Below are 25,837 nucleotides of genomic sequence, written 5' to 3' on the forward strand. Positions count from 1 at the left end.
TAAAGACTGTTGAGTCTCCTATGGGGTTTGCAAGAGGTGTTCCCACCTCCTCCTTGCCTCCTGCCCAGCAGAGCCTGTAACGCATCACAGCCATGCAGCACCTTTGCTAGGCCTTTTGCCTCTGTATGTAACAAGATGTTGGCAAGTGAGTTGCTGCTTTTGAGGTTGCACGACAGTGGGCCACGGCTGCAAGACCCTAACCTAGCTTGTGCGACCCAGTACACCAAAACTGTCCCACCACTTGACCCAATGCATTGCTGTTTCACGTGCGGGAAGAAGTCAGTGGTCTGTATGTTAGTCTAGTGCATGTTATTGCCATCTTATGCAGAGATTTGGACCCAATCCAATAGTTCTTGCTCAGATGAAAATGCCATCATTCCCTTTGTAGGCAGTTCTGCCATATCTACAGAAGCCAGGAGCATTTTGCCAGTGGAGGCTTTGTTGTGCTAGGCTTCCCTGAAGAGTTGCTGTGATGTTTACTGCACATGCTCCAGTGCCACATGTTGGGGAGCTTGCACTGCTTAGCATATTTATGATAATGTGGCTCCCAGGGGCAAAGAAGATTCTACTTACATCTCCTTCCCTGGGCCAAAGCACAAAGAGATTTCCCCTTGCTGCTTTGTAGGGGGAAATAATAGATCAAAGCTTCTTGCTAAACACTTTTAAAAAATACACAGTGCAGATCCATACATTTCTGTTGCCTTAAGGGACCTATCCCTCTGGTTGGTATGGAAAGCAGTTAGCAGCAGGTGCTGGGGATAATACTGCACGCTGAAGTCTAGGCATTGCACCTGACCTGCAGAGCTTTAGATGTGGCATTGCCACGTGTAGTTTGACCTGTCCTTTATCCTTATTATGTACCAGTATGGAATGTATGCTGGTCACTACACTGTAGTTGCCGTAATCTGCCGGACTGGCTATTGTCCAAATACAGTGGATTTTGGAGCCTGTCATTAGGTACTTAAGTTAAAACTTTTTGAGTTAATAGTCTTAGCTTATCATGTATTTGAAAATACTGCCAATTAAGATTGTTTTTTATAAATATAGATGTTATTTTTGTGTTGTAAACAGAAAATTTGGGTTCATATTCTCAGAAATGTCACTGAAAAGTAGGATCTTTTAAAGTATCTCAAGTTGAAGACCCCAAAATTAAGAACTCACAATCTTTTTTTGAAGATGTGATGCTATTTTTACATTTATATATAATGTTAGATCTGAAGGTTACTGTTTCCTGGGAGTAGATTTTCCAATTCAGCGATGAGAAAGACACACTGAACTTGAAACTTGGTTCTTCTTCAATGCCATACGAGCGTTGGACAGCAAAGATGAAAAGAATGAAGATTAAGTACGTCTTCCTTTCTATTAACTTTTTGAAAGTCGAATGTCTAGTCTAATTTTAGAGTTCCCCTTAGTCTCAAATGTGTGCTGAGCTGTTGGACCTGGGAAAAGGCTTGAGCAGCCATGAGCACCTCATAGCACCCACTTGGTAGGACCAGGCTTGCAGTGGCAGAGAGGGCAGGTGATGCAGCCTTTTCGTGTGGGCTGCTCTCTGCCGCTGGAGGACAGCTGTCTGGGAGGCTGTCCTGCCACCAGGCAGTAAAAGGTCTGAGCGGCCCTGCTGAGGCAGTGACAGCTCTTGGCGGCACCTGGAATTTGTGTCATTGAGGGGTCCGGGCTGGAGAGCATTCCATCTCTTTGGGTGCCTGGAAAAGAGGGTGATGGCAGGGGTGCGAAGAAGTCCAGGTGCAAGAAAGCAGAAAAGTAGAAACTTGCCTTCCACTTGCCTATACGACTTTTACCCAGAGCGCTAGTGACTGGGGTGCCAGGCGGTGTGCCTGCTGGGGGCGAAAACCCCTGAGGGCAGACCAGCAGCGTGCTGTGCTGTTACTGCTGCCCATCTCTTCTGCCCCATGAGGCAGCTGGACCCTGGGCAGAAGGATGAAAGGGAACCATTAAATCTTTTATCCTCCATCCTGCTGCCTCAGGCAATCCTGGCCTGGCTGGCTTATCTGAAACAATCGATGGAAAGAGAAGATGGGTTTTTTTCCTAAAGTACTTTGGGAGATGCCTGGTGCTAACGAGGAGCGGCTGCAGTGAGGATTGTGTGAGGACTTCACATTAAAACGCCTCAGTTTACTGTCAAAGTGAAGCTTTACTGCATGGAAAGCTTGAATGTTTTAGTTCCAGTAGTCAAGGGCTTTTTTTTAACAAAAAGTAGCAATATCTTAGGGTGACTGCTATAGGCAATATTGCTAATACTTAGAAATGTATAAGGCGTAGTGGATTTGTCCAATAATTTCAAATAACCCCGACCATTATAGCTGCACATTAATCACCAGGGCTCCCTCCTACCTGGGGAAAAAAAATGAGCTTCAGATTTCTATGTGGAAAAATTGGTGCCTCATTAAAGCCAGACAAGTTTGACATTTGCTCTCTGCCTGTGGTTTCAGGGCTTTTTGTCCCTCAAACAAAATATGAAACTGCTCCAATACATGTGATAGCAGCAACTGGAATGCAACTTCAGGAGGATCTTTGACCTTACCAGACAGAATGTGTTTGATTCATTCTGCAGATGTTAAAATACTGCCAGAAATCTCTGGGAGATGACCTTAGAAATTATTCCTAGTTCTGATTTTTGTGCTCTAATAAAAATTCTAGTTGTACAGGTTAAATATCTTGCCCTTATGTATTTTCTTTTTCTAACCCAATGCCAGAAATAAATGGCTTGCTCTTTATTCCTTTGTGCATTGATTTCTTGGTGCTTCGGTGGTTAGATGACATAACTACTATAATTGTTTTAATACATTAGCAGCAAATTATATATCGATGTTCTTTTTCCCATTGACCTTTCTTTCTCAACATAATTTTCATTTTTTGCTTCATGCTGTGTCCATGGTGGCATAGCATTTTTAGAGGATTGGATTTTGGATTAAGGGCTAATCCTGCAAGGTCCTGAGTGCCATTGCCATCTGCTGGATTCAAGGGAGATCCACCCTCTCAGACGTGAACAATATCTTGCTAGATCAGATAGTAATGATAGCAGTTTGCATTAACTGTTTCTACTCGGAGACATCCTCACATTTTTAGTAAATTGCTGTGGGATTACAGATTATTGAGAAACTCCTATCTTTGGAAAGAGTTGCCCTCAAATCGTTTTTCTGTTTCTGCAGAACAAGCAATTTTCTGATTACAACTACAACTGGCTGGACATGCATTTGCATTGCTGAAAGGTTTCAGAGCATTGCATAGTATTATGTGAACCTAAACATGCAAAAATTCTACATGTAGCAGTGTCTGCCTTGAGGTGTGATTATAATTTTTCTCATTTTACAGAAAGGAGCAAGAGGGGTGACAAGAATTTATCAAGTTTAAGGGCTTTCAGCAATGAGAGGCTGAAAAACTTGAAAATGTTGCGCTGTAGCCCTCATTTAGTTTAATTTGAACTCAGTGAGTGAATATTTAAAATAGCAAAACATGTCTATTCCCTGTAGAATAGTAAGTAATCAGCATCCATTTTACTCAGGCACAGGGAGCTCATCTGTCTGTTTGCCCAGCTGTAACCCCATCTCATAGGGCTGCTTTTCTTGGTGATTGTAAAAAATGCAAGTTTTAACTATTTCTGAGCAGTTATAGTATTGCTAACCCCATCAGTGAATGTTTTCTTTAAAAAAAATATTTCCAGTGTGTGCTTTGAAGTCATAAGGTGCATTAGCATTATTGAGCCCAGCTTTTCAGTCATACACAGGAAGATTAAAATTCCAAAGGATTCAGTTGGGTTTGGTTTTTTTTTTTTTTTCCCCCCCAAATATATCCTGGAGGATGAGCTGCACTAAATGTTAGAGAGAAGTGTCTGGTCCTGCAAGGTAGGGATGATGCAGTGAATGTCAATGAGAGCAAATTTTGAAATTGTTGGTGATTTTTAAATTTGGAATTCTGACTAATACTGTTAAGTGTATTAACATAAGGGGATATCAGGACCTGACCGTATGGTCATCCCATCGTCTTTGCCATAATCACAAATGGGAAATGGCATAGCTAAAGAGTTTTAGAATTTGTTGTGTGTTGTCTACAACACATTTATTTCTCTCTCCGTCTTTGTCTTTCTCAAAAAATCCCGCCCCCCCCCCCCCCCCAATGCCAAAGAGGTCTCATTACCGCATGAAAGTCAGATTTTGCATTGATGTTTGAAAAATGCGTGTGTAACCCCCATTCACATTTCATGCTGCTGGAGTTCCTACATGCTGCCCACCAATACATTATACTCAGGTTCTAACATGCTTCAGGATGAAGCAGATCTTATGATCTCCTTCTATTTGGTATGGTTCTGAACGATAAATTGAGCAGTAAGGGCATTTAGCGATTTCCTCAGCTTGGAAAGCAGAGAGTTTAGAGAGTAATATTTTTAATTCAGTACATGAGTTTTCATCCTTTTACTCAGTTCAATTCTCATAGTCATAGCGAAAACCACAACTGCTATGTAGCAGAGTAGGGGTTGCCGAACTACAAAATTGCAGTAAGAGTAGTTTTAACCTGTGAGTTAACTGTGAATTCCTGTGGCTTGTTCATTCAGGCAATCTTTTTTTTCCTTTTTTTTTTCTTCCCCCCCCCCCCATCTCCATACAGGTTTGGCCTCCTCCAGCAAATCCTTGGAGAAAGCTGAATAGCTACTTTGCATAAAGTGGAAAAAGACTTTCATTCCAGTACTTTATCTATATTTTCTTATAATCCGGTTTAGTGTGGAATACAAGTCTGAAAAACCCTTAAATCTTTCTGTAATTCTTGCACAGCCATTCACAATGGATTTGTACAGTGCAAAGTGGAAGAGATTTGGGTTTGGAATGGTGATAAGTTTAAAAAAAAAACAAAAAAACCCAACCCAAAACAAAACAAAAAAAACAAGCAGATGAGTTGGTTTTCTTTGCAGTTTAAACATATTTCACTATTAGTACCCTCTCCTCAACTAACAGTACATGATAGAGACAATCCGCAGATAAAGGAATGTAGAGTCTATATGCACAGTGTCTATATGTTTATACTCCTCTGTATAGAGGAAGTTACCTTCTGTGAACCATTTAATTATAAGAAAAAAAAGTTCATGCATTGCATATTTAAAATACTGTTGGCCTTCTTGTTTTGCATAGCTTTATTTTTTTCTTAATATTTAAATAAGCATGTAATGGCAAAGAAAGAACATGGAAACAGAAATGCTATAAAGTGGGAAGAATAGGGTGTGAAAAGTTGCCCTGTAAAGTCCGATATGAAAAAGAGAATGGTTCTTGTCACCTCGGCAATCACAGTTTGTCATCGAAAGTGGGAGGGCTTGCTTGGCTTATTTTTCACCTTTTTTTTTTTTTTTTTTTTGGGTAGCCATTGAGAAGCAGCAAAACAAAAACTATTGAGGATGTAACAGGGTGATCAGAAAACCAGGACAAACTGGAATTTGTCTTCAGGTTACCTCTTGTGGGTATAAAGGGATTAATGACTCAGTGCTGGCATTAGGAATGATTATATCTGGCTTAGCTGGACAGGGTGTCTAATATTAGCAATAGAGCAATAGGTATATTCTGAATACAGTTTGAACTATTGAACACGTTTGTAATGTAAATGTGTATACAGTATTGTTTTAGCTGTGATGGTCTAAAGACACTGGTTGGATATGTGGACATACAAATTGCTAGGTGGGTAGTTAGGTGTATCTATCTGTAACACTGGAATATTTCCCTACTTTTCCTTCTTGACTTATTCCAGCTAAACTGAAATATTTGCTTTTTAAAAACTGTCCTCAAATATATTTAATAAAAAGAATTTAACTTCTACTCCATTTGACAAAGGCATTTCCTTTAGATTAAGTCTCTTTTGATGTTTAAGTAACAAGTTATTAATGTGAGACTGCTCCACTGATGCCTTGTACCACTGTGGTAGTAAGAAAATGCTCAAGTTCGAGAAGAGCTTACAGGTGTTAGACATGGCAACACCATGAAGTGTACTGCCTGTCCTGATTTGTTAAATGTGTGTCACGGACGATTTCTGGCTACAGATCTGTATTCGTTTCCGTCCTAAGGCTTAGTGATTGATACCCCGCCTAGAGAAGAGGGTGGAGAGGGAGAAAAGAAACCATTGAAAAATCAAATTTGGTGTGTAAACCTGTGTGAGAAACCCATTCTACTCTCCTGGCATTTAAAAACATGCCCTCACATTGAGTTAATATTGGTTGAGTTGCCCTCTCGGAGAGAAAGGTATGATCTGGTTAGAGAGGTAAGTGGGCACATGGAAAGCAGCAGGGAATCCTCTGGATTTTTTAAGTACGTGGGAATATATGATGTGTTGTTTATCCAAATATATGACTGTTTGTTGCCTCTGGGACTCTAGATCCCCTTTCCCCACCAAATACACCATTGTTGCCATTGGCCATCATCACCTTATACATGCAATACAGTTGCAACTTGTCTTGTAGACGTATTGCTGAGTCCTTTAGTTACCAGCTGAAAGCAAATGTTCCCTGGGTAATTCACATGAGTCAGAACATCCCATGTCTATATACTGCTTTTTTCATCCCTCAGCCACCCTGAATGTATCTTGCAGAAGGACTTGGATATCGCACAAAGATGGGAAGAGCGGTACTAACTGCTCCTGGTAAAGCTGGTGTCCGCGCTGCCTTATTTGACCTGGGGAAAGGAGGGGGGACACACAGCCCGTGAGAAACTGCCTCAGCAGAAGCTGGTGTGAATTGATTATTTAATAACAAACAAGCACAGTGCCTTCTTTTTTATTATTTTTATACCTATGGTACTTGCACATATTCGGTGTGGTGAGATTGCTGCCTAAGGCTGCCCCCAAAGAACTGCAAGAGCAGGAGCCCATTGAACTCGTGCTGGTTCTGTTGCATGTCTTAATGAAGCTTTAAAATGCTTGAAATTGTCTTTGAAATGAAATATTCCATAGCTGCAAGCTAACTGCATACTTTGTAATAATTGCTTAGCCAAATAAAGAAAAATTGTGAGGAACAAAGAGAAATTAGATTGATAGCTGGAAGAAAATGATTAAATAAAAAATTCATGAAGAAGAGAAATTAAAAAAAAATAGCATATCATCACAGGCTTTTGCACAAAGACTTCCCTTCCAATGGGATTTTTTCTTTTCTTACTATTACTGTGCATTTTATTCTCCCTGTTTGCTACAAATACTAGAAAAACTTTTTCTATGGGAATAATGGGGAAGGTGGTCCCAAATTTATGCAGAAACTGGGACACAGAGTAAAATTTAAAAGCAGAGGTATGCATTTCACTGCCATTCTGAGTGGGGATATGGTGTGCTGTAAATAATTAATGATTTGGCTGGAATTGCCCTTTTTTTTTTTTAACTCTTAAATCAACTGTGACTAAACAGAAAAACCCCAGAAAGACTTCTGTTCATAATTAGCAGCCCAACTTGTACACTTGGAGCCCTTCCTCATTCAAATTTACTGCTCTTAGTGGCCATTAGTAACACAGAATGAAAAATCTGCTGTGTATAAATTCTCTCATGCTTAGCCTTCCTCTCTGTTTGCAGGTTAAGAGCAGCAAATCATCATTTGTGGACATGTATTAATGTCCAAAAGTATCTGAGAAGTGTGCAATTGTTTGTTTTGAACAAATGATTTTTGAAGAATCAGTACACCCTCAGGTTTTGTGTCCTTGCTGTGGCATGAAAAACCATTCTGGAACGATTTTAAATTACAGTGAATTTAGGAAGAAAATATAGAAGACAGTTACAGTGAACAGTAGGACTTCAGGGAAGTACCTACAAGCTAGTACAGGCATTTTAAAATATGAATATTATTGTAAAGTCTTTAGGTGACGTCTGGTAATAGACATTTAACCTAGCAAAAGCACTTTCATTGCTTACTTGTTAAAGTAATTTAACAGATGAGTGATGCTATTAATGGACCACATGTAGAATCCAGACTTTTTTTGTTCAAAACATTCCTTTAGGGTTTAAATTTCTAAACAAGTTCAGAGGCAATTTGAAGAGATCTAGCCTATATACAAGCTATGGGAATCATAATTTGTGAACTTCCCTCCTTCTTTTTAGCATTTCCTCTGCATTTAGAAGAGAAAGGAAATCACTCTGTGTACATATGTGCGACTTTAAGTTGGCTGAGTGATATACCTTTTCTTGAGAAGGTTGTTGGAAGCCAGAGACTGAACAGATAGATGTATGATTGAGCAAGCAGAGAGAGGGAGATAAACAGAGAGCTTAAAAACAGTTATAAGCTCTCTGAACTGACATACAATTTTAATCTTCCCTTCATTAGTTTTTTTGAGAGAATTGCATTAGTAATCATAGTTCTTGTAAAAAGTTTAAGCAAAAAAGCAAAAACCTCAAATCATAGCAAAATCAGCCTTTCTTCCCACCCCAACACTTTGGGATGCTGGAAGAATTGAAGATAGACATCTGTAAAACAGACGATCAGGTATGAAAAATAAACTTTTAAATTGGTATTTTAAAGCCAGTGAGTAAGATAAAATCACACTATTTTGAACAATTGCAGAAGTTCATTGATAAGCATTCCTGTTTTGCTTCAGCTAGTATTTAATTTCTTTTCTGAACACATGGCTATGTATTGCTGAAACTCAGATATCACCCATACAGAGGAGAAAGTTGGGGAAATAATCTGTTGTAAGTGTATCTTTGATTTCTTGAGGATCACTGCACAGTCACATAGTTCAGTCAAGAACTAAAATGTGGTTGTTGACTCCAAGAACAGCAGTTTCCAAATAAATGTTTGTGAAACCTCCAACTTTAATAGCTGCATTGTATCATCCAAAAGATGTACAACAGAATGAATAGATGACCTTTCAGATAGAGAACAAGCTGTTCACAATGTCTTTTCATTTACTGAGACAAAATATTCTTTTTATACAGAGATAATACTTTCCACCATTTTTAACAATGTTGGTGAAATATAAAGAATTTAATTGTTTTGCTTCTGAATGCAAGGGGCTTTAGCTATGCGTCTTCAGATCAGGACTCTTTCTAGACCAGCTGCGTTAAATGCATTGATCTAGCTAGATCTATTTTTTTTTTTTTTTTTAAGACAATGGAAGTATTTTGAATCCCATGCTCACAGGGTGGGATGTCATTAGCTATCCATCCATGTGATATCCACATGATATCTGGCTTTGAATGATATATGGATGAATTCTCATTGCCATCCTGCACCGCAGCTATGGGGTCAATCATTTACTGACAAGGAAGTCCAAGGCAGCTGTAACTGAAATTGGTCTAAATTATTGTGAAATTGCAGTCTTGGTGTGAAAAGCTGCTGGGATGCTCTCAGTTGCACACACGTACATAAGCACTAGCTTGGACTGGAACAGATCATGAACAAATAGTGAGAAAATCAGGGTAAGGAAATCAGGGCTCAGCTTTTTCTTTTTCATGTGAGGTGTGGTTCAGCCCTTAGTCTTTACAGTTGTAAATCTACCACTTAAATCACAACTGGATAATTGGTACGAATTAGTAACAAATAGTTACACCGGTGAAGTATTTTTTGCTCTGCAATATAACCGATACTACTTCTGTTATCTTTCAGCCTCTGTCCATGTTCCTGTTCTCATCTGAGAAAGCAGGTGGTGCAAACCTGTTTTCTTGTTAAAGGGAACACAGTATATCTGCTGAAATTCAAAGAAATACAATGAACAGGAACTCCTCAGAACTTGAGGAAAATCTTACCATTTTGGGAAGAAAAAACAAAAACAAAAACCGAAACACAAACATTTTTATTTCGGGGTTAAAAAGACCAATATTATTCTCTTGTCTGTTTTCAGAAAACTAAAGATTTTGTTGTTTGTGAACCAAATACAATTTCATTCCTAGGTCACACATCGTATAGGAGTAATTTACTAAAATTGGAAGCAAATTTGTTTAAGAGTTGTAGAACTCTGGTCCAAGCCCTGCTTGAAGCAGGTCCGGTAAGACCAGGATGCTCAGAGCTTTGCCCAGATAAGCCCTGAATATACCTGATATTGGAGGTTCTGCAGTCTGTCTAGGCAACCTGTCCCAGGGGTTGACCCTCCTCACAGGAGAAAAAAAAATCCCTTGTGTTTAGACACATTTTCCTTTGTTGCAATCTCTGATGGTTGCCCCTTGTCTTTTTGCTGCACACCTCTGGGAAAAGTCTGATTTGATCTTATCTCTACTGTGCCATTGGGTTTTTGAAGACCACTACAAGATTACCCCGAGCCCTCACCCTACAGCAAACCCAGTCCTGTTCCAGCCTCCCTGCTGCATGTGGTAAAGGTTTGGAAAAAATCCTAAAACTAGTGTGGCATGGGAATGAGGAATGAGAAAGTTACACTCAGATCTGAACTTGCAGCGCCGTTCATCCTGACAACCTGAGGTGCCACAACTGCAGTGGGTAGAGGTGGTCTGTCAGCAAGTACCTGCAGCCTGTTTTTGTAACACTGATAGAAACCAGCTGAAGAAAAAAAAAACACTTCATAATGTAATTAAGTAAACCTTAGAGAAAACTTCTCAACACTTAAGTGATGCCCACAAGACTAACCAGCTAAAGATTTGAATATATTTCTTTCATGGTTGTCAACGACTGTGCATGGATGTTAATCACGGTACATGGCAGTCACAGTTTTCTCTCTCCTATTACTAAAAGCTTTTCTTCTGAATTTCCAGAACAACTTAGCTGGTGGAAGGGTTGCTTTGCATGCATAGAGCCAACCAGGATGGTGGTGTTCATGATAAGGTCTCTTTCTTACTGATTCCTGAACTGTGGCTTATTTTGTGCATATTCGTGCTTGTTGGTTCTTTGAGAACTGAGGGCGTGCTTGTTAAATAAAGGATCTGATCTCTGCAGTGGAAACATATTGGTAACTGTTTGAAACTTAGTTTGATGTATTCTGTATGCTTTGGACCTTTTCTTGGGGAGAGGGGGTCCTGTTCCCGCCATGCACACTAACAGGAATAGATACTGTCGTCTTCCTCTCAGTAACGTGGTGTTGGGCTTTTTTGTCTTCCTCTGCAGAAACTCTCCTTGATGACTTCCTTCTCACGTACACAGTCTTCATGACGACTGATGACTTGTGCCAGGCACTTCTGAGGCAATATCCTTTTATTAAGTGTTGCGTTAACAGGGGTCACACAGTTACCCCTAGTTTTATTAGGCCTTATATCAAATGTAGTAAATTGCATGTCTGGGATAATTAGTTTTGCTCTTTGCATATTGATGTTATTGAAACACAACCCCGCATGATTATTTTGATGTTGCGTGTAAGAATGGTGAGAAAAGAGAGTAATTGTCTAATATTTACTATGACATGCTTAGAAGATGGACTGCACCTGGGGTTTTGGTGTCACACCCCAAGAAATACATGAACAAATAAGAGAAACTTCAGAAGAGAGCAATGGGAATTATCAATATTCTAGGAAAAAAGACCTACAAAGAAGGATTGAAAGAATTGGATTTGTTCTACTGAAAAAAGGGAAACTATAAATGGGACGATCTTTCAGGTACCTAAAGAGCAAGGGAAGAATCTGTTCCCATATTGATGCCAGACAGGACCAGAGGCAGTGAGATTAAATTGCTGTAAGACAGTTTCATGTTAGATACTAGGAAATTTTTTTTTTTACATTAAGAAAAGAAACTGGAGTGGAGAATGTGTGAGGCAGTAGAGTCTTTGGTATTGGAGACTACCAGGAAGAAGAAACTAGAAAATGTATTCCAAGGATAACATCAGGTATACTTCAGCCTCTCTTAGGGTGGACTAGTTAGGGTGGACTTGGATGGACTGGTTTAGCTGATCTTTCAAGGACTCTTCTTCTCCAGTCCAATTTTCATAAGGTTTTATGATACTTTGAAATTGATTCAAATCTGTAGCTTCCCGAAGTTTAGGTTATATTGTTTTCTTAACTTAAATGGATTGTAAAGGAAAAGATTCAAACTGGAAACATTAAATCCAAGTTTGGATATGAGTTCCCCTAATTGGCATGTGCCTGTAAATAGAGAGATATATATACATTCACCTATTAAAACATTTAGAATTTGCATAGCTGAGGAATCAATAAACAGAAAATTCCTGCTCTGAAGTTGAATGTACAAAGCTAAAGCTGCCTCTGAATAAACCTGTGTCCAAAACATAAGCGTTTTAGTATGTGCATACTTACTTCACAAGAATGCTTGAATGGTGTATTGAAACAGATGCCTAACTCGTGGCAGCAATGCAATCTTATGTCTGCTGTTTTTGTTTAAAGAAGTATAAACCTTTGTTACAAAATGACACTTAAAATGGGATTTATACCTATCCAGACCCATATGTTGGTTCTTAGAATACCTATATCTATGTAATACATTTCAGAATACATGAAAAGATGAAAAATAAGTATTTTACAATCTCTGCTCCTTTTGTCATGTGATACAGTATATAAGTCTAACTCATTCTGAGATAAAAGAATTTTTTTCTTGTATTTCCAAGTATTTCCATAAGCTATGGAGTATTGTTTGAATGAACTTGTATGATAAAATGAACTTGCATTTCTTTTTTTTTTTTTCTTTTCTTTTTTTCCTCTTTACCTTTTGTGGTGAAAACATCATCTTTTCACCTAATAAAAGAAAGAATAGCAAAGGGACAGGAACAATGTACAAAGTGGGTATCTTGTGTCTTTGGTGTTTCTGCTCTGTGAATAGAGAACAATGGTGGAAATAGATTCTTTCACCTTCTTTTTTATTTTAATAGTGTTATTTCTGCAGATAGTGTAATTTGTGCAGGGAAAAAGAAAGTGACGACTTCTGCCTGGCTTTTTTGTTGTTGTTAATGATGCATTGTCCTCCTTCCCACAGACATTCATGTTGGCATCGGTGTGCAGGACAAAGGTTCCTTCCCAGTTCTTGCAGAAAAGATACGACTCAACATTGTATAATTTCTTTTGAATTGATTTTACTTTTATAGACTTGCCCCTCTAATCTATAAAGGAAAAAAATCCTGTTGGCACAGAGGATGAACTGACAATTCTATTACTGAGCATTTCATTCCAAAAAGTTGATGAAACTCCTAAAGCTCCAGACAGGATAAAACATTCAAAACTGAGCAATGTAGTAAAAAAAATTTTTCAATAGCTAACGAGATGATTGTGAAGTCTTTTCCATCACTTAATTTTGAAGTTTCAGTGAGACCACAGTATTTGTTCCTTAACCTACTGTACCTATTGTGCTAAGAACCACCAAGGGAAAGAAGACGACTCTGATGTGTCCTGTAGGAAGCGAAAAGTCTTGCATTTGGTGTCTCAGTGGACTTCTCTCTACAAAGACTGGTTACACGAAGATGAGCATTTAAAACAATTTTTAAAGGTATTGAAACACTTTCTTATGCATTTCAGTGCTGTTTAATTATCATACTGTGTCTAAAAAGCCCCAACAGCAAAATCTATAAAGCATAATTTTTCATTCTTAAATTTTCTCCGTGAAATCTATAATACAAAATTATTTACATGTGTCTTCTTTGAATGCCTTACAGATAGTGAGTTTGAACAGAAAACGTGTAATGTTAATACTTTCAATGTCAAAATCATTACTTTCAGCTACGAAACTTATAGAACTCCATGCTCTCTAGAAAATGGGAAAAGTTAGGAAGGTAAGAAATAAAACTACAAAGATGTGGAGGTTCCTTGGACACACTGGTTGTGTCTGCTAGAACAGGGTCTACAGTCGGTATCCAGAGGGTCACAGACAAAAAGGGAGTTTTGAGATCCTTGTAAGAGATGCTACTTTGGCCGAGGAGTGAAATGCTATTCTACGGTGTTTATCAGGTGCACATGGAAAGCAGCACAGCTTTATGTATTTTTAATAAATAAAATCATGTCCTTACTTATTAGCAAGGATCTTCTTCCTACTGATTCAGTTTATTTACCCCTTAGCTGAGGTACCGTCTTTTACATTTAACTGAGGTTCCTGGTTGATGATATTCAGACAATGCTCCCCCCGAAAATAAGAAGTAGGGTTTATTTATTTATTAGTTTACAACTAGGCGTACGTTGTTATTTGTTTGAGAGAGACATCAACTCGATTTAAAATGCATGCAAATGTGAGGAAAAGTGAAGGAGACCATTCTCCATTTTAAAAGTCTAAATCAAATGAACTTGTTTGTTATCATTTTGGATAAGTGATGACCTAACCCACAGTTCATGTAACAACAGCCACAAGTGCTGTTTTAAATCTTCCTGTTTGTAGACTAATGAGTGTTAACATTTTGCCCTCTCGCTTGGTGATGATACAAAGAGTGTTTTGCCAAAGGCAGGCTGAATATTGACCAGTCTGGAAATTTAAACAGGAACGTTCTCTTCTTGTGGGTCTTGCGTAAATATAATGATGAAATTTGTTTTAGTAGGCTAGTGCCTGAATTGATTTAGACCACTGATATGATGCTTTAGATTTATGCTTGGGTTATGAGATGTTGCAGATACTGTTTTATTTTGTAGACGATATACAGGAATGTGTTAGATGATGTGTATGAATATCCCATTCTTGAGAAGGAACTGAAAGAATTTCAGAAGATACTTGGGATGCATCGTCGTCAGTAAGTATTGATTATGTTTGTGATCCAGTCTCCTTTTATTTAGAGTGTGATTTATTTTTGTTGTCATCTTGCTGTAATTCAGTAAAGTGATGAGTGATACAAGTACTATATTCATTCTTACAAATCATCTCTTCTTTAAACTAAAGCTAGATTATTCAATCTTCTTTGATGTTTGTTGGGTGGTGTGTGTGGTTCAACAGTCACTCCCATCAATTTTGGTTGGGATCACTTGCAAGTGGAGCAATACTTAGTGGAAAAGCTGGCAAAATTTCCCTCAGAAGCTGCAGTCTGTGACTTCAGGTGGTACATTCATTCTCATTCTCTCTCTGCGATCTGCAGTTCTGAGAAGCAAATCTGTTTTGCAGTAGTCATCTCAGGGTTATTATTTTACTAATTATGGTATTGGTAAAAGATATTTCCTTGGCATGTTTTTCAACAAATGGAGTCTGTTTCCGTGGTTTGGCCGTTGGGGAAGTGGAAAGAGCTGTGTCCCTGAGGGTGACCCTCACTGCTTACTCTGGGGGCCCGAGTTGCATCCGCGTTCTCCAGCAGCTTGCAGGCTGCCAGCATTGCTTTTCACTACATCGATTGTGCAAGTCACAGAAGAGTTTTCTGGGCCAGGTGCCCTTAGCTTTCCCTGAAGGAGTTTTGCAGCCATTCTGCAGTGACCATTTAATGTTAAAAAGTTTCTGATGTAAACTTTGTAATAGTTAAAACTTCCTTTTCCTAATCTTTGACTGGAAAGAATAATTTGGATTTTCCTTTTTGTTTCAGCACTGTAGATGAGTATTCACCTCACCGAAAGGTAACGCAAACCTGATTGTTGCTGGTTGCTAGATAACTTAGCATCTCGCTTTCTTCCCCTCTGCCCACTTCCCTCTCTTTTCTTGGCTTCTCAATTGAAAGTGACTGGTGGCCAAAAACATGACAGGATACATCAGTGAGGTTAGACCTGCAACATTGCTTAAGGAATTTTTTTTCCTGCCAGTGCAGCCTGGATATCAGCTGCATGAGCTAACCTGCAGTGGTTGTGACAGTATTAGCATCTTAACAAGATGCTCTGAGATGTCAGAATTCAGGAGAGGCCTGGGAGCATGTCCCTATGGGGCTAGAGAGATGTATCAACCTGGGCAAACCAGGCTGAGCCCAGGCATTGACCACGGATGTCAAGTAGACAGAGCAAAAGGGAGATTTGTTGTGGCAGGGACAGAGAAAGAAAGAGAGGAACATGAATCTGTCTATTTGACCAGAGGGAGAAGGTGCAGCCGGAGAAAGCTGGCGTACAAACTGCACAGAGGTGAATTGCTGTGCTCATCAAATTTACTAGGCTGAAGCTGAAGTGTGTAATGAGCTTAAAATGTTACTGTGGAAATGTGGGAGGCAGAACATGAGATTGTAGTGAAACTGCTGAATAGGCTGATTGGTACATAGGAAATGTATGTAAGAATACGTGTATAAGAAATGGGCTCTGAACATGGCTACAGAGAACCATGAATTGTGCAGGCTGCTTAGCCTCAGCATATCCCGCTTCCTCCAAAATCCCCACCTTGGCCATTATTTAGTAAGGCAACTCCCAGTTTACTGAGCCAAGAAAGGGTGGGTGGATTTCCTATACAGAAACCTTTCTGGCCAGACGCACGGGCTGAATGCTGTGTTCTGACAATTACTGCTTTGTAAAGGGCAGGGATGCAGAGAGTCACTGTTGTCTTTTTTTTTTTTTTTTTTTTTTTCCTTTCCCTTCTCCCACTCACAGAATAAAACCTTTTTCCACCAGTTCAGTCTAAAGGAGAACTGGCTGCAACACAGAGGAACCATGAATGAAACAGAAGAAAGTAAGTATCAATCATACTTGGAGGGAAAACTCCAAAACAGCAAATTTGTTTCTCAAGGGCTGCCCATAGTGTAATTTTTTTTAACTGACATATAGCTTCTGAACAGCACCTTAGGGCCACAGAAGATGATTTGACTGTGTGAGGTAACCTTCCTGCCTCCTACTTTGCAGGGGTTCAGCAGTGACATGGTATCTCAAGGGCTTTTTGCCCCTGTCTGGTTCCTCCAGCAGCCCTGTAGCAGAGCTGCGTGCCTGCCAGCAGTGCTGGCAGCCCATCCACCAGGCGTTAATTCCTGCTCCGTTTCATGCTCTTGGTTTCTTGACCTAGATCTTGGTTGTGAAAGGTGAACAAATAAGCCTGTCGCATTAAATGGGCCAGGATCTGCTAACTCTGGGAGCGCACTTAGTTCCTTCTCTCCTCAAAAACATCTCCGTGTGGAGTGCAAGGTGCCACTTCACTTTAATGTCAACCATTTCAAAATGCAATTTCCCTTCATCACTACTAATGCAATAACACAGTGAGGCTGTCACCCTCCTGTAATGCCCGTAGGAGGAAGGAGGCAGAGAGGAGGATAACACTGTACACAAGCAGAGAACAGGCAGAAGGACCTCCTACCTGGAAGTCTTGCCCTTTGACGATATATCTTTGTTTCTCACCGGGAACAAAACTCCGGAAGTTCACTTGGAGTCAGAATATTTTTAGTGCTCATTTGTGACAGAATAAAAACGAAGCTCCTTCAATGCCAAGTCTTTCCACACAATATGTGCTGCTGATAGATATCCTCTTTCCGTGCTTCAAATGTAAGTTTATTTGATATTTGTGTTATCAAGGCTGCTTCTAAAATTGTCATTTCTGGATGAGAACCCCCACACTCTTTTTTCTTCTTAAAAAGTTGGGCACGGCTCATGGGTGAATGGGGAGGGAAATGTACTGGCACCAGAGAGGGGGCAGACTGCCTCGCTGTGGGGACAAGAAGGGCAGGACCCAGCAAGGCCAGCCCTGGCTGGGTTAAATTGCTTTTATCTCACTCCTTGAGACCATGAGCCACGGAAGATAATGGGATTGAAGGAATGAAATAGCTGAAGTGGAGTTGGGGAGAGGAGAGACAGATGGTGAGGGTCGACATCTAAGTTGGTGTGGTGGAGTGCTGCCGACCGATGGTGCTTGTGGAGGATGGGTCTGTCCAAGCTGCACCAGGCCACTTGACCAGAGGCATATTATCCCCTCATGTAAGCATTACCAGGGCGACCCATGACTGCTTTCCCCACTGGCCTTCCCTCCTGCACCCACAGAGGAGCAGCACAGGCTCCTGGAAGAGATGGCATGGTCCATGCCAATAGATACCGCAGAGAGAACGTTGGAAAGGTGCATGGGGGAACAGGCTTTGGGAGAATCAGTATGGTTGTTGTGCTTGAGGACCTGACCTGTAGATTGGTTTAGTTCAATGTTAAGCAAAGGATATATCAATAGCCCAGTTATAAATTAACATATTGCTGCCATCTTCCCCTCCCGAATGGCAGAGAGGAGATGTCAAACAAATTCACTGTAGGCAAGTTGTGTTGTGCTCCGCGTATGGAGTCCAAATATTCCTGTCAGATTTCTTAAAATTTATATTCTACCTAGTAATTCAGAGTGCAATTTGATGTCTCTATCTTTTCATGAGCTATATCCATTCTGAAGAGAGATTCTGCCATAGGATGAGCATCTGATTTACTGTCTGTCAGCAGAGACAGGTTAAGAAAAAAATTATAAAATCAAATTACTTTTCTTCCCCAAGGTTAAATGTAAAGCTCCTCCTTCCTTCTTATCCTCATTTTTTCTTTACAACACAAAAAAACTTATTAACGCAGACAGAGTTCTTAACCACTTCTGGCATGGTCTTGGTTAATGAAAGTGCCCTGAAGCCATGAAGACTTGTAGGATAAGCAAAGAGCTATTTTTACATGCATCTGTCAATAAAAATATTTTTAAAAATACAGCATTTCTGGAGAAGAAAAGGTTTGTCTTATACTGACATGGTAGCAGCCTGTCTGCAATAAGAAGTACTAGATTAGAAGGAAATGGAAAGTTTAATTAAGCACTGAAGTCAGTATGAAACCAAGAGTTGTGGCAGTTCTTATTAGCAGAATTTGTAATTTTTGAAATATTTATGCAAGTCTGTTTCTTCCCTTTTAAGTGTGGCAGCTGTATTTCAAAGAACTGGCTATGGCAAACTCGGCAAAAGATGTAAACCTAAAATTCTGGCAAGCAGAGAGAGCATACATCCCTTTTTGTAGCAGAAACAAAGTGCTACCTGAGCTGACCACAGCATTACTGCTGGGAATCTCCCTCTCAGAGCCTAACCGACTCATAGACCTCAGTGGAAGTGATGAGCCCGTGGAATTTCTCCAAACCAGTCCCTTTTATGTGTGGTGCAAATGATTCAGGGAATGAGTTGTCAGAACTAATTGCATTGCTGTTCGGGCAGCCTCTGCTGGTGCTAAAATACTCTGGCAATGCAAGTAGTTTAGATGTCTAGACAGATAAGCTAGCGGGAGTGGTTGAAGAGCAGGGAGCGCTGTTTTTGTGAAGCTGCCTGTTCCAGGTGGAAGTGGAGGTCCAAAATAATTTCTGCCGTGGATATGAAATATACTGAAAGGACGGTGATTTATCTGAACTTAAAAGGAAGGAGAAAAAATGGCAACAGCTGAGTTTGGAAAGAAGATAGGCAGTAGAGGAGGTTGTCCATGACAAATCCTCATGGTAGGAAGTCTTGAATAGGTATTGCTGAAATGCAACCATGGGGGTCTGGTTCCATTTACTTGGCCCTCTCATTTCCCAGGGAGAGGAAGTGGGAAGGGGGAAAATGTTGATGCTTAGTTTCATGTCCCTGTAGGCATTGCCATGGTCAGGTCTGCGAGATTCTCCCCGGCTCTGTTCAGCTGTCTCTGCCTGCTGCTGAGTGTGTCTTTCTTCCTTTGTGCAGTTTTCTGCCGCGTGTATATAACGGAGCACTCCTATGTCAGTGTGAAGGCTCAAGTATCCGCTTCAGCTCAGGAGATACTGAAGATTGTAGCAGAAAAGATCCAGTACCCAGAGGAGGAGTTGGCGCTGGTGACAGTCACGTTTTCTGGCGGTAAATAACTTCCCTTCATCTGATTACTTACCTTTTAGTGCATCACGTAAGGGAGGGCTGACATTTTCTGGTGCAAGGATACAGCTGTTCCTGTGCGGGCCCACAGCTGGATGACCACGGGAACAATGAGGAGCTGCTTCCCAGAGAGTCATTTCCATGGCAACAGCTCATTCTTGGGTACCATCGGATACGGCATCTCCTTGCTGGGAAGGGAGTGCAAAGAACTCTCAGTCTCCAGCAGTACTGCAAGATTTTATTTTTTCCCCACAGATAAATCTACTTCTGCATTTAAATTAATTTGGAAGGCAATGAGGCATGGTTTGCTTTGAAAATATAAAAGGGGATAACAAATACTGTATGCATGGCTGTTTCCTTATTTATGGCATGGGTAATGAATATTCTCCAGCAGAAAGGAGACGTGTATTTGCACAGCTGAGATACCGAGAGCAATCTAAGCAATATTTTGTAAGCAGTCTTGCTTACAACTGACATTTTTTCCTTATTATTTTAGTGTTTCTCATTGAACAGAAAGGCTTATTGTCTTTTTTAAGGAAGACCAGACTGATCACTAGGGACCAGCCAAACCCCCAAGATTTTGCTTTGGTGTCTGTCAGGTCTCAAGGTCTTCAGTCAGATTGTTTTGCTCATTGTGGTGCCTTTTGGCTCTGAGGGAATATAAAGGAAGCAATTTAACTAGGTACATAGAAATGCCAAGCTGCATCTACAAAAAAGGGTCTAAGAGTTTAGAACATTATCTTGACCATATTCTCAGATAACATTATTTGGTGTCGATCCTCCTGGACAAAGGATGCACCCTAAAATATATGGCACTCATTCTTACTTCTTTGTCAGTCTATTTAAATGAAATACAGACAAATCCTGGCTTGTTCTGTTTATTTATTTGATTCAGAAGTGGAAGGTCACATTTTTCTCCCTCACGTCGAGCTCAGTTAACAACCATTTTTTTGCAGGGCACCGGTGTGGGTGGCAGGGAGATGGTGCCCTGCCCCGGCTGTCGAGAGCCTGGGCACGGAGTGGCCACACGGGAGCATTGCACGTAGGCGTCCTGGCCAGCCGGGTTACCTCATTTGCAGGCACACTTCTTTTACCCTTGTGTGTGCCCAAACTTGCCTCCAGTGCATTTTGCAGCACTGCAAAATCACTGTGTTGCTCTTGTGTTTCACGTCTTGTGCTCGTGTTCAAGAGCAGGGCAAGTTTTTCTCTGATGGCAATAAATCTGGTGCTAACTGCCTACTTAGCTAAATAAAACCAACAATTTATAAATAATGAAACACACTATTATCTCTAGACCACATTGGTTCCTGAGAAAGCCACAGAATAGAAGTGGTTGCCACTTGGCTGTTCAATCAGAAACAATAATTAAAATGTAGGTACAATAGGACTGTCATTTGTACATGACCATTGTAACCTCCAAAATGTCATTTAGTCACGTTGCCTGAATTAATCGGAGATACCACAGTTTCAGTATCCTTGTTCTTACGCATTGGCACTCCTCTGCTGTGAGCAATAAACACTAGCCTGCCACGCTTTCTTTTTTCTTTGTTTTTTTTTGCTATTTGCATGACTCAGAACTGTCATCTGCCATCCACTTGGAGGGCAGCAGTATGAGCATTGGAGAACGTGTTTTTATTGTACTCCTGAAATGCACAAGCACACTCTTTTTATTCAAAATTACCTTGAAAAAACATACTGGTAATTCAACATAAATGTATCGGGTGTGAGCATGGATAAGAGGGGAAAAAAGACAGTTTGAAATGATGTTTGCTCTCAGACTCCTCCTGGTCCTACGCCTCCCACATGGGCAATGAAAAGTCCAAGGTAGCTCTCAACATGCTTGTAGTGCTTTTGGGTCTACATTAATACAGTCACTGTAATCAAATCTCATGTGTCAGGTCTCCAGAAGATTACTTGGAGCCTGCAGGAAGAGACAGTTTTCCCAGGGCAGTTTTTTAGCTGTGTTCTGGGTTTTGCTTTATTTTTCCCCCCACCTTTCTCTGGTGCACCCAAGAATGCCCAGAGCTGAACCAGCTCTCTGGAGCGGAGAAAAAAAAAGTTCCTTTGTCTTTGCTACCAGTTTGGTGTGTCCTGCTCTTTCACTTAAATGTTTCCTAAATGAATTCCTCTAGGTCTAGAGGAATTTCTGTATATACCGTACTATCAAGGACTCTTCAGCTCTGCTCCATGGTGTGAATTTCATGGTATTGGGAAACTTTGAACTTCTTTTCCTGTTGAATGGCCATGGCTACTGACAACATCTCCACCCGTGCTCTTGTCTGCCAGTGACACGCAACAGCTCAGTCTCTGGAGGCTGAGACGCTTTACTGTAAATGTAGTGACTTTTCAGAGCAGATACACTGGATTGAAGTTAAATGTTCTGCAATGCCTAGGAGGTTAGACTAGATGATTCAAGGGTTTCTTTCTGTTCTATCCGATGTGAAGTCCAAGTTGAAAGCAGATGGTCTAGTCCAGCATCAGAGACAACTCACCTTTATTGTTCCTGAATAGTGTGGAGATGATGATCCCATGCTTGGCATATACATAGGGACTGGGTTTGATGCTTAGTTAAATTCTAAATTGATGTGGCTTTACAAATACATTTGTAATATTTTTCTCATATTTATATGCAGCTTTTACTCCTTTTCTGAAGCTTCACTGTTTTTTTTTCTGTTTTTACAGAAAAACATGAACTACAACCAAATGACTTGGCTATCTCAAAATCTTTTGAGTCATCTAGTCGTATGTTTGTCTACCGAAAAGATCTGACTGATTCTTTGGTAAGGATATGTATTGTATAGTTCCCATTTTTTATTTGGCTGACTCCAGATCAAGAACTTACTATTTCTCTCAGAGGGCTTTTTCAATACAGAATTTATTTTTTGTTTCCTTAGTAAAGCTTATTGAGCTGCTCTATACCTGAAAAAAAATACCTTGCATTAACAGCAGTTATTTGACTGAACAGTAATGGAATTTGTTCATCAATTTCAAATAGACCAAAGCTTCTGTACAGCTTAAATCTTTCAATCTACATCAGCCTGGAAAAGCTGACTTGTGCATGTACAGGACTGGATGGGATGAGGATTATTCAGGGCCTGTGTGACTTCCCTGCCCCTTGTGCCTCCAACATTTAAAGTGGCTGGTACCTAATCATCCAAGGTGGTGGACAAACTCCATGAAATTACTACATGTAGAAATAGATGTCGTGTGAATTCTACCAAAATTACTGGGCATCAGTGTGACCCCAGTGTTGTGGCAGCTGCATGGTCAGTCTGTGGCTGGCGTATATTGCTGGTGGTATCTCCTCTTTCCTCCCTTCTGTCTGTCTGTCTCTCCATCCTCTCGCTGGTGCTGGGGAGGGGAGCAGGTCGAAGGGCAGCAGGTCTCTCATTCCCTCTGTCCTCAGAAACCGGGATTGCAAACTCTCTCTCCCCCTGTGATTTCCCAAAACCTCAGTGAGGTAGGAACAGTCAGGCACTCAAAAAATTAATCTTTCAATAGTTTTCTGCTAATTGTGCAGAAGTTTTGAGGAAAGTGCAGGGACGGTGTCGCAACTGACTTTTATGTGTTGTCAGTACCGCTAGGATCTGTGCATTCATCCTAGGGATGAGAAATGTCTATTTACATTTCGTTGGATCAATGTGCCCCGAAGAGCTGACATGCCACTATCATTGTAATCTGTCATCCCCATTATCTCCGGCGTTCTAGCCACCTCTAAAAATGCGAATATTAAGGGAAGGTTTCCAGTGCAGACAGGTGACAGCCAATCTAGTTTCATTAGTTACATAATAAAAATTGCAAAACTTGCTGTAACTGTCAGAAATATAGCACCAAAGTAATGGCTTAACAGATAAGAATAATCTTTCATCTTGGCAGATGGTTCGTGTGCCAAGTTTCAGCCTGATGAGGTAAAAAAAACCCAAAAGAAGTGCAAACCTTTGAAAATCCGAGCTAATAATGGAAATGTCAAATGGCCCTTAATACTAGCAGTAACAGTGCACTCCACAGTAATATGCTAAGTAACTTTTATGAATCAGGACCCACAGTGTTTTACTGTTTGTTGGTGACTGCATTTGGAGTAAATTAATCATAAAATGGATGGATTTCCGTTATTTGTAAAGGTGGATTGGTGGGCAAGTTGTGTGTATTTATTCTAAATCCGGTGTGTTTGCAGAATGATTCCTTTATCTTATAATACAAAAATTTCCTGGTGTCTTAATTCATATTTTATTTTCTGATGGCTTCAGGGATTTTATTTTCATTATGCTGTCTGCGTGGTCAGTGTTTTATACTCAAGGTTTAGAGAAAGAAAGACAGAGGGAGAGGCCTAATCCAATAGGAAGCTATTGATCCTATTGACCCATTTCCTTTTTCAAGCTATTTATTAAATAGACTATAACTGCTTGATTTTGATTAGTGGGGGGGAAAAACCCTCAGAGTGCACTTAGGTAAGATTACTTACTCAGCTCTGTTTTGTACCTTGGTCCAGTAGCTGTTTCATTGCAGAACTTTTGGCATTTGCTCAGGATTTTTTTTCCTCTTGGCTGTTGATTTAGAACCCATTTGCTGAAAATGAGGAATTGCAACAAAGGTCTGTGAGAATTTTGGGAATCAACACCTGGGATCTTGCCTTAGAACTAACAAACTTTGACTGGAGCCTCTTCAATGCGATTCATGAGGTAAGAAGCACCATGTCCACTTCCAGGTATATTACTCTCATGCAGCATTGAGCCGTTATGATTTCCTGACATTGCACCAACATTTTGGAGCATCAGTATTCCTTGGTGCTCAGTTCACCATCATGACAGTATGATTTGATAGCTCTCAGTAATGGGGGCATTGAATCCAGTCCAAGAGATGGGTTGCAATCCTTGATACTGAAAAAATTGTTAAAGGTTTGTAACTTCCCTTTGCTAGGGCATCTCATATGTTTCCTGTATACCTGGTGGGTTTTATTGAGATTTGCCTCAAGAGAGTAAAAGAGCATGATGATTCTCTAAAACCTGTCTGTGTGTATATGTTATATATGCAGATTGTCCTTTGCACTCGATAATGTTCCAGTAAATATTGGACTCCACAAATAGGTGTCCTTGATATCATGTTAACCACAACAGAATTCACAATTTCAGCAATTTAGATGGTCGCATTACTGTTCTTGTTAGCTTCAGTGAGATAAAAAATACTGGGCAGGCTTTATAAAATGGGATAATGGCCCACTTCAGTGCCCGTTGGGTTGTTTCAATGACTTTGGTAGGTGCTGGTGTGAGCTGCTGAGTAAAATACACAGTTAACAGTACAAAATGTCACTTGAAAATATCATCCACTGAAAAGCTTGATGACTTTCTGAGAAAATGAATGGGAAATTCCCTTGCTTCTCATCAGATGCTTTCCTTGATCTTTCACTTCAGGTTCTTTTATTCAGGTTAGACATTTTAAATCTGGATCTGGTGAAGTGGGTTTTCTTTTTTGCACAGAAATCAATACCTACACCTCTGTTCTTGAAAACTTGGCTATTTTTAGGAAGAAGTTTGAATGGAAATTTTTCTGATTCTGCAATGGTCTGATATGGTTGCTTTTTCATACCGGAACAGAAGTGATGAAATAATACAGAAAGAGATAGATTGTGTCCTATACCTGGCTGTAGCCAGAAGTGGAACTGCAGGAAATCTCACAAGAAAAGCGCATCTTGCAGGACTTCCAGTCCACCTGGCTACTGTAATAAGCCTCTAGACTTTGCTAAGCCAAACTTGGACCCTGAATCATTTGTTATTGGCTCATAGATAATGAAAAAATAACCATCTGTAACCAAGTCTTGTTTCAAAAACATATTTCTAAATAATTTATAATTCATTTACATTTAAATTGTTTTTATATTCCTAATAATGTTGTCCATGTCTTCCAGCAAGAGCTGATATACTTCACGTTCAGCAGACAGGGCAGTGCTGAAAACACTGAGAATCTCAGCCTTCTGCTTCAAAGGTGCAATGAGGTCCAGCTTTGGGTTGCCACTGAGATACTCCTCTGCAGCCAGCTCTGCAAACGAGTACAGCTAGTCAAAAAGTTCATCAAGATTGCTGCCCAGTAAGTTACTAAAGTTATAAAAAAAAATCCTTGAATTCACATGCTTTATTTGGTGGGAAAGGAGAAGTAGGTGCAAGAGCAAAGAAAGAAAACTAATTTGTCATCCCATGTTTTACCAGTGTAGTAAGCATACCTAGATAAACAGTCCATAAATAACAGCAGCGAACACTGGCCAAAACCAGACATGGTGGAGTATATGCTGCTCAGATCTTCCCTAGCAGCTTAGCTGC

General features: G+C 40.2%; 1 protein-coding gene across 3 annotated transcripts in view; it reads left to right on the top strand.

The window, feature by feature from the left end:
- Nucleotides 1-25,837, top strand: part of RAPGEF5 (Rap guanine nucleotide exchange factor 5) — a 174,163-nt gene that overhangs the window by 126,170 nt on the left and 22,156 nt on the right. For 2 of the 3 annotated variants that reach the window (XM_082305523.1, XM_082305525.1), the window contains 9 exons: nt 11,021-11,099; nt 13,195-13,339; nt 14,467-14,564; nt 15,339-15,369; nt 16,318-16,396; nt 19,362-19,511; nt 22,209-22,306; nt 24,083-24,205; nt 25,429-25,607. In XM_082305523.1, coding sequence (XP_082161649.1) covers nt 11,021-11,099; nt 13,195-13,339; nt 14,467-14,564; nt 15,339-15,369; nt 16,318-16,396; nt 19,362-19,511; nt 22,209-22,306; nt 24,083-24,205; nt 25,429-25,607 — 982 coding nt within the window. The remainder of the gene's footprint in view (nt 1-11,020; nt 11,100-13,194; nt 13,340-14,466; nt 14,565-15,338; nt 15,370-16,317; nt 16,397-19,361; nt 19,512-22,208; nt 22,307-24,082; nt 24,206-25,428; nt 25,608-25,837) is intronic. The other variant, XM_082305524.1, reaches the window with a different exon arrangement.

This window comes from Platalea leucorodia, assembly GCF_965183815.1.
Source record: "Platalea leucorodia genome assembly, chromosome: 1".
Lineage (NCBI taxonomy): Eukaryota > Metazoa > Chordata > Aves > Pelecaniformes > Threskiornithidae > Platalea > Platalea leucorodia.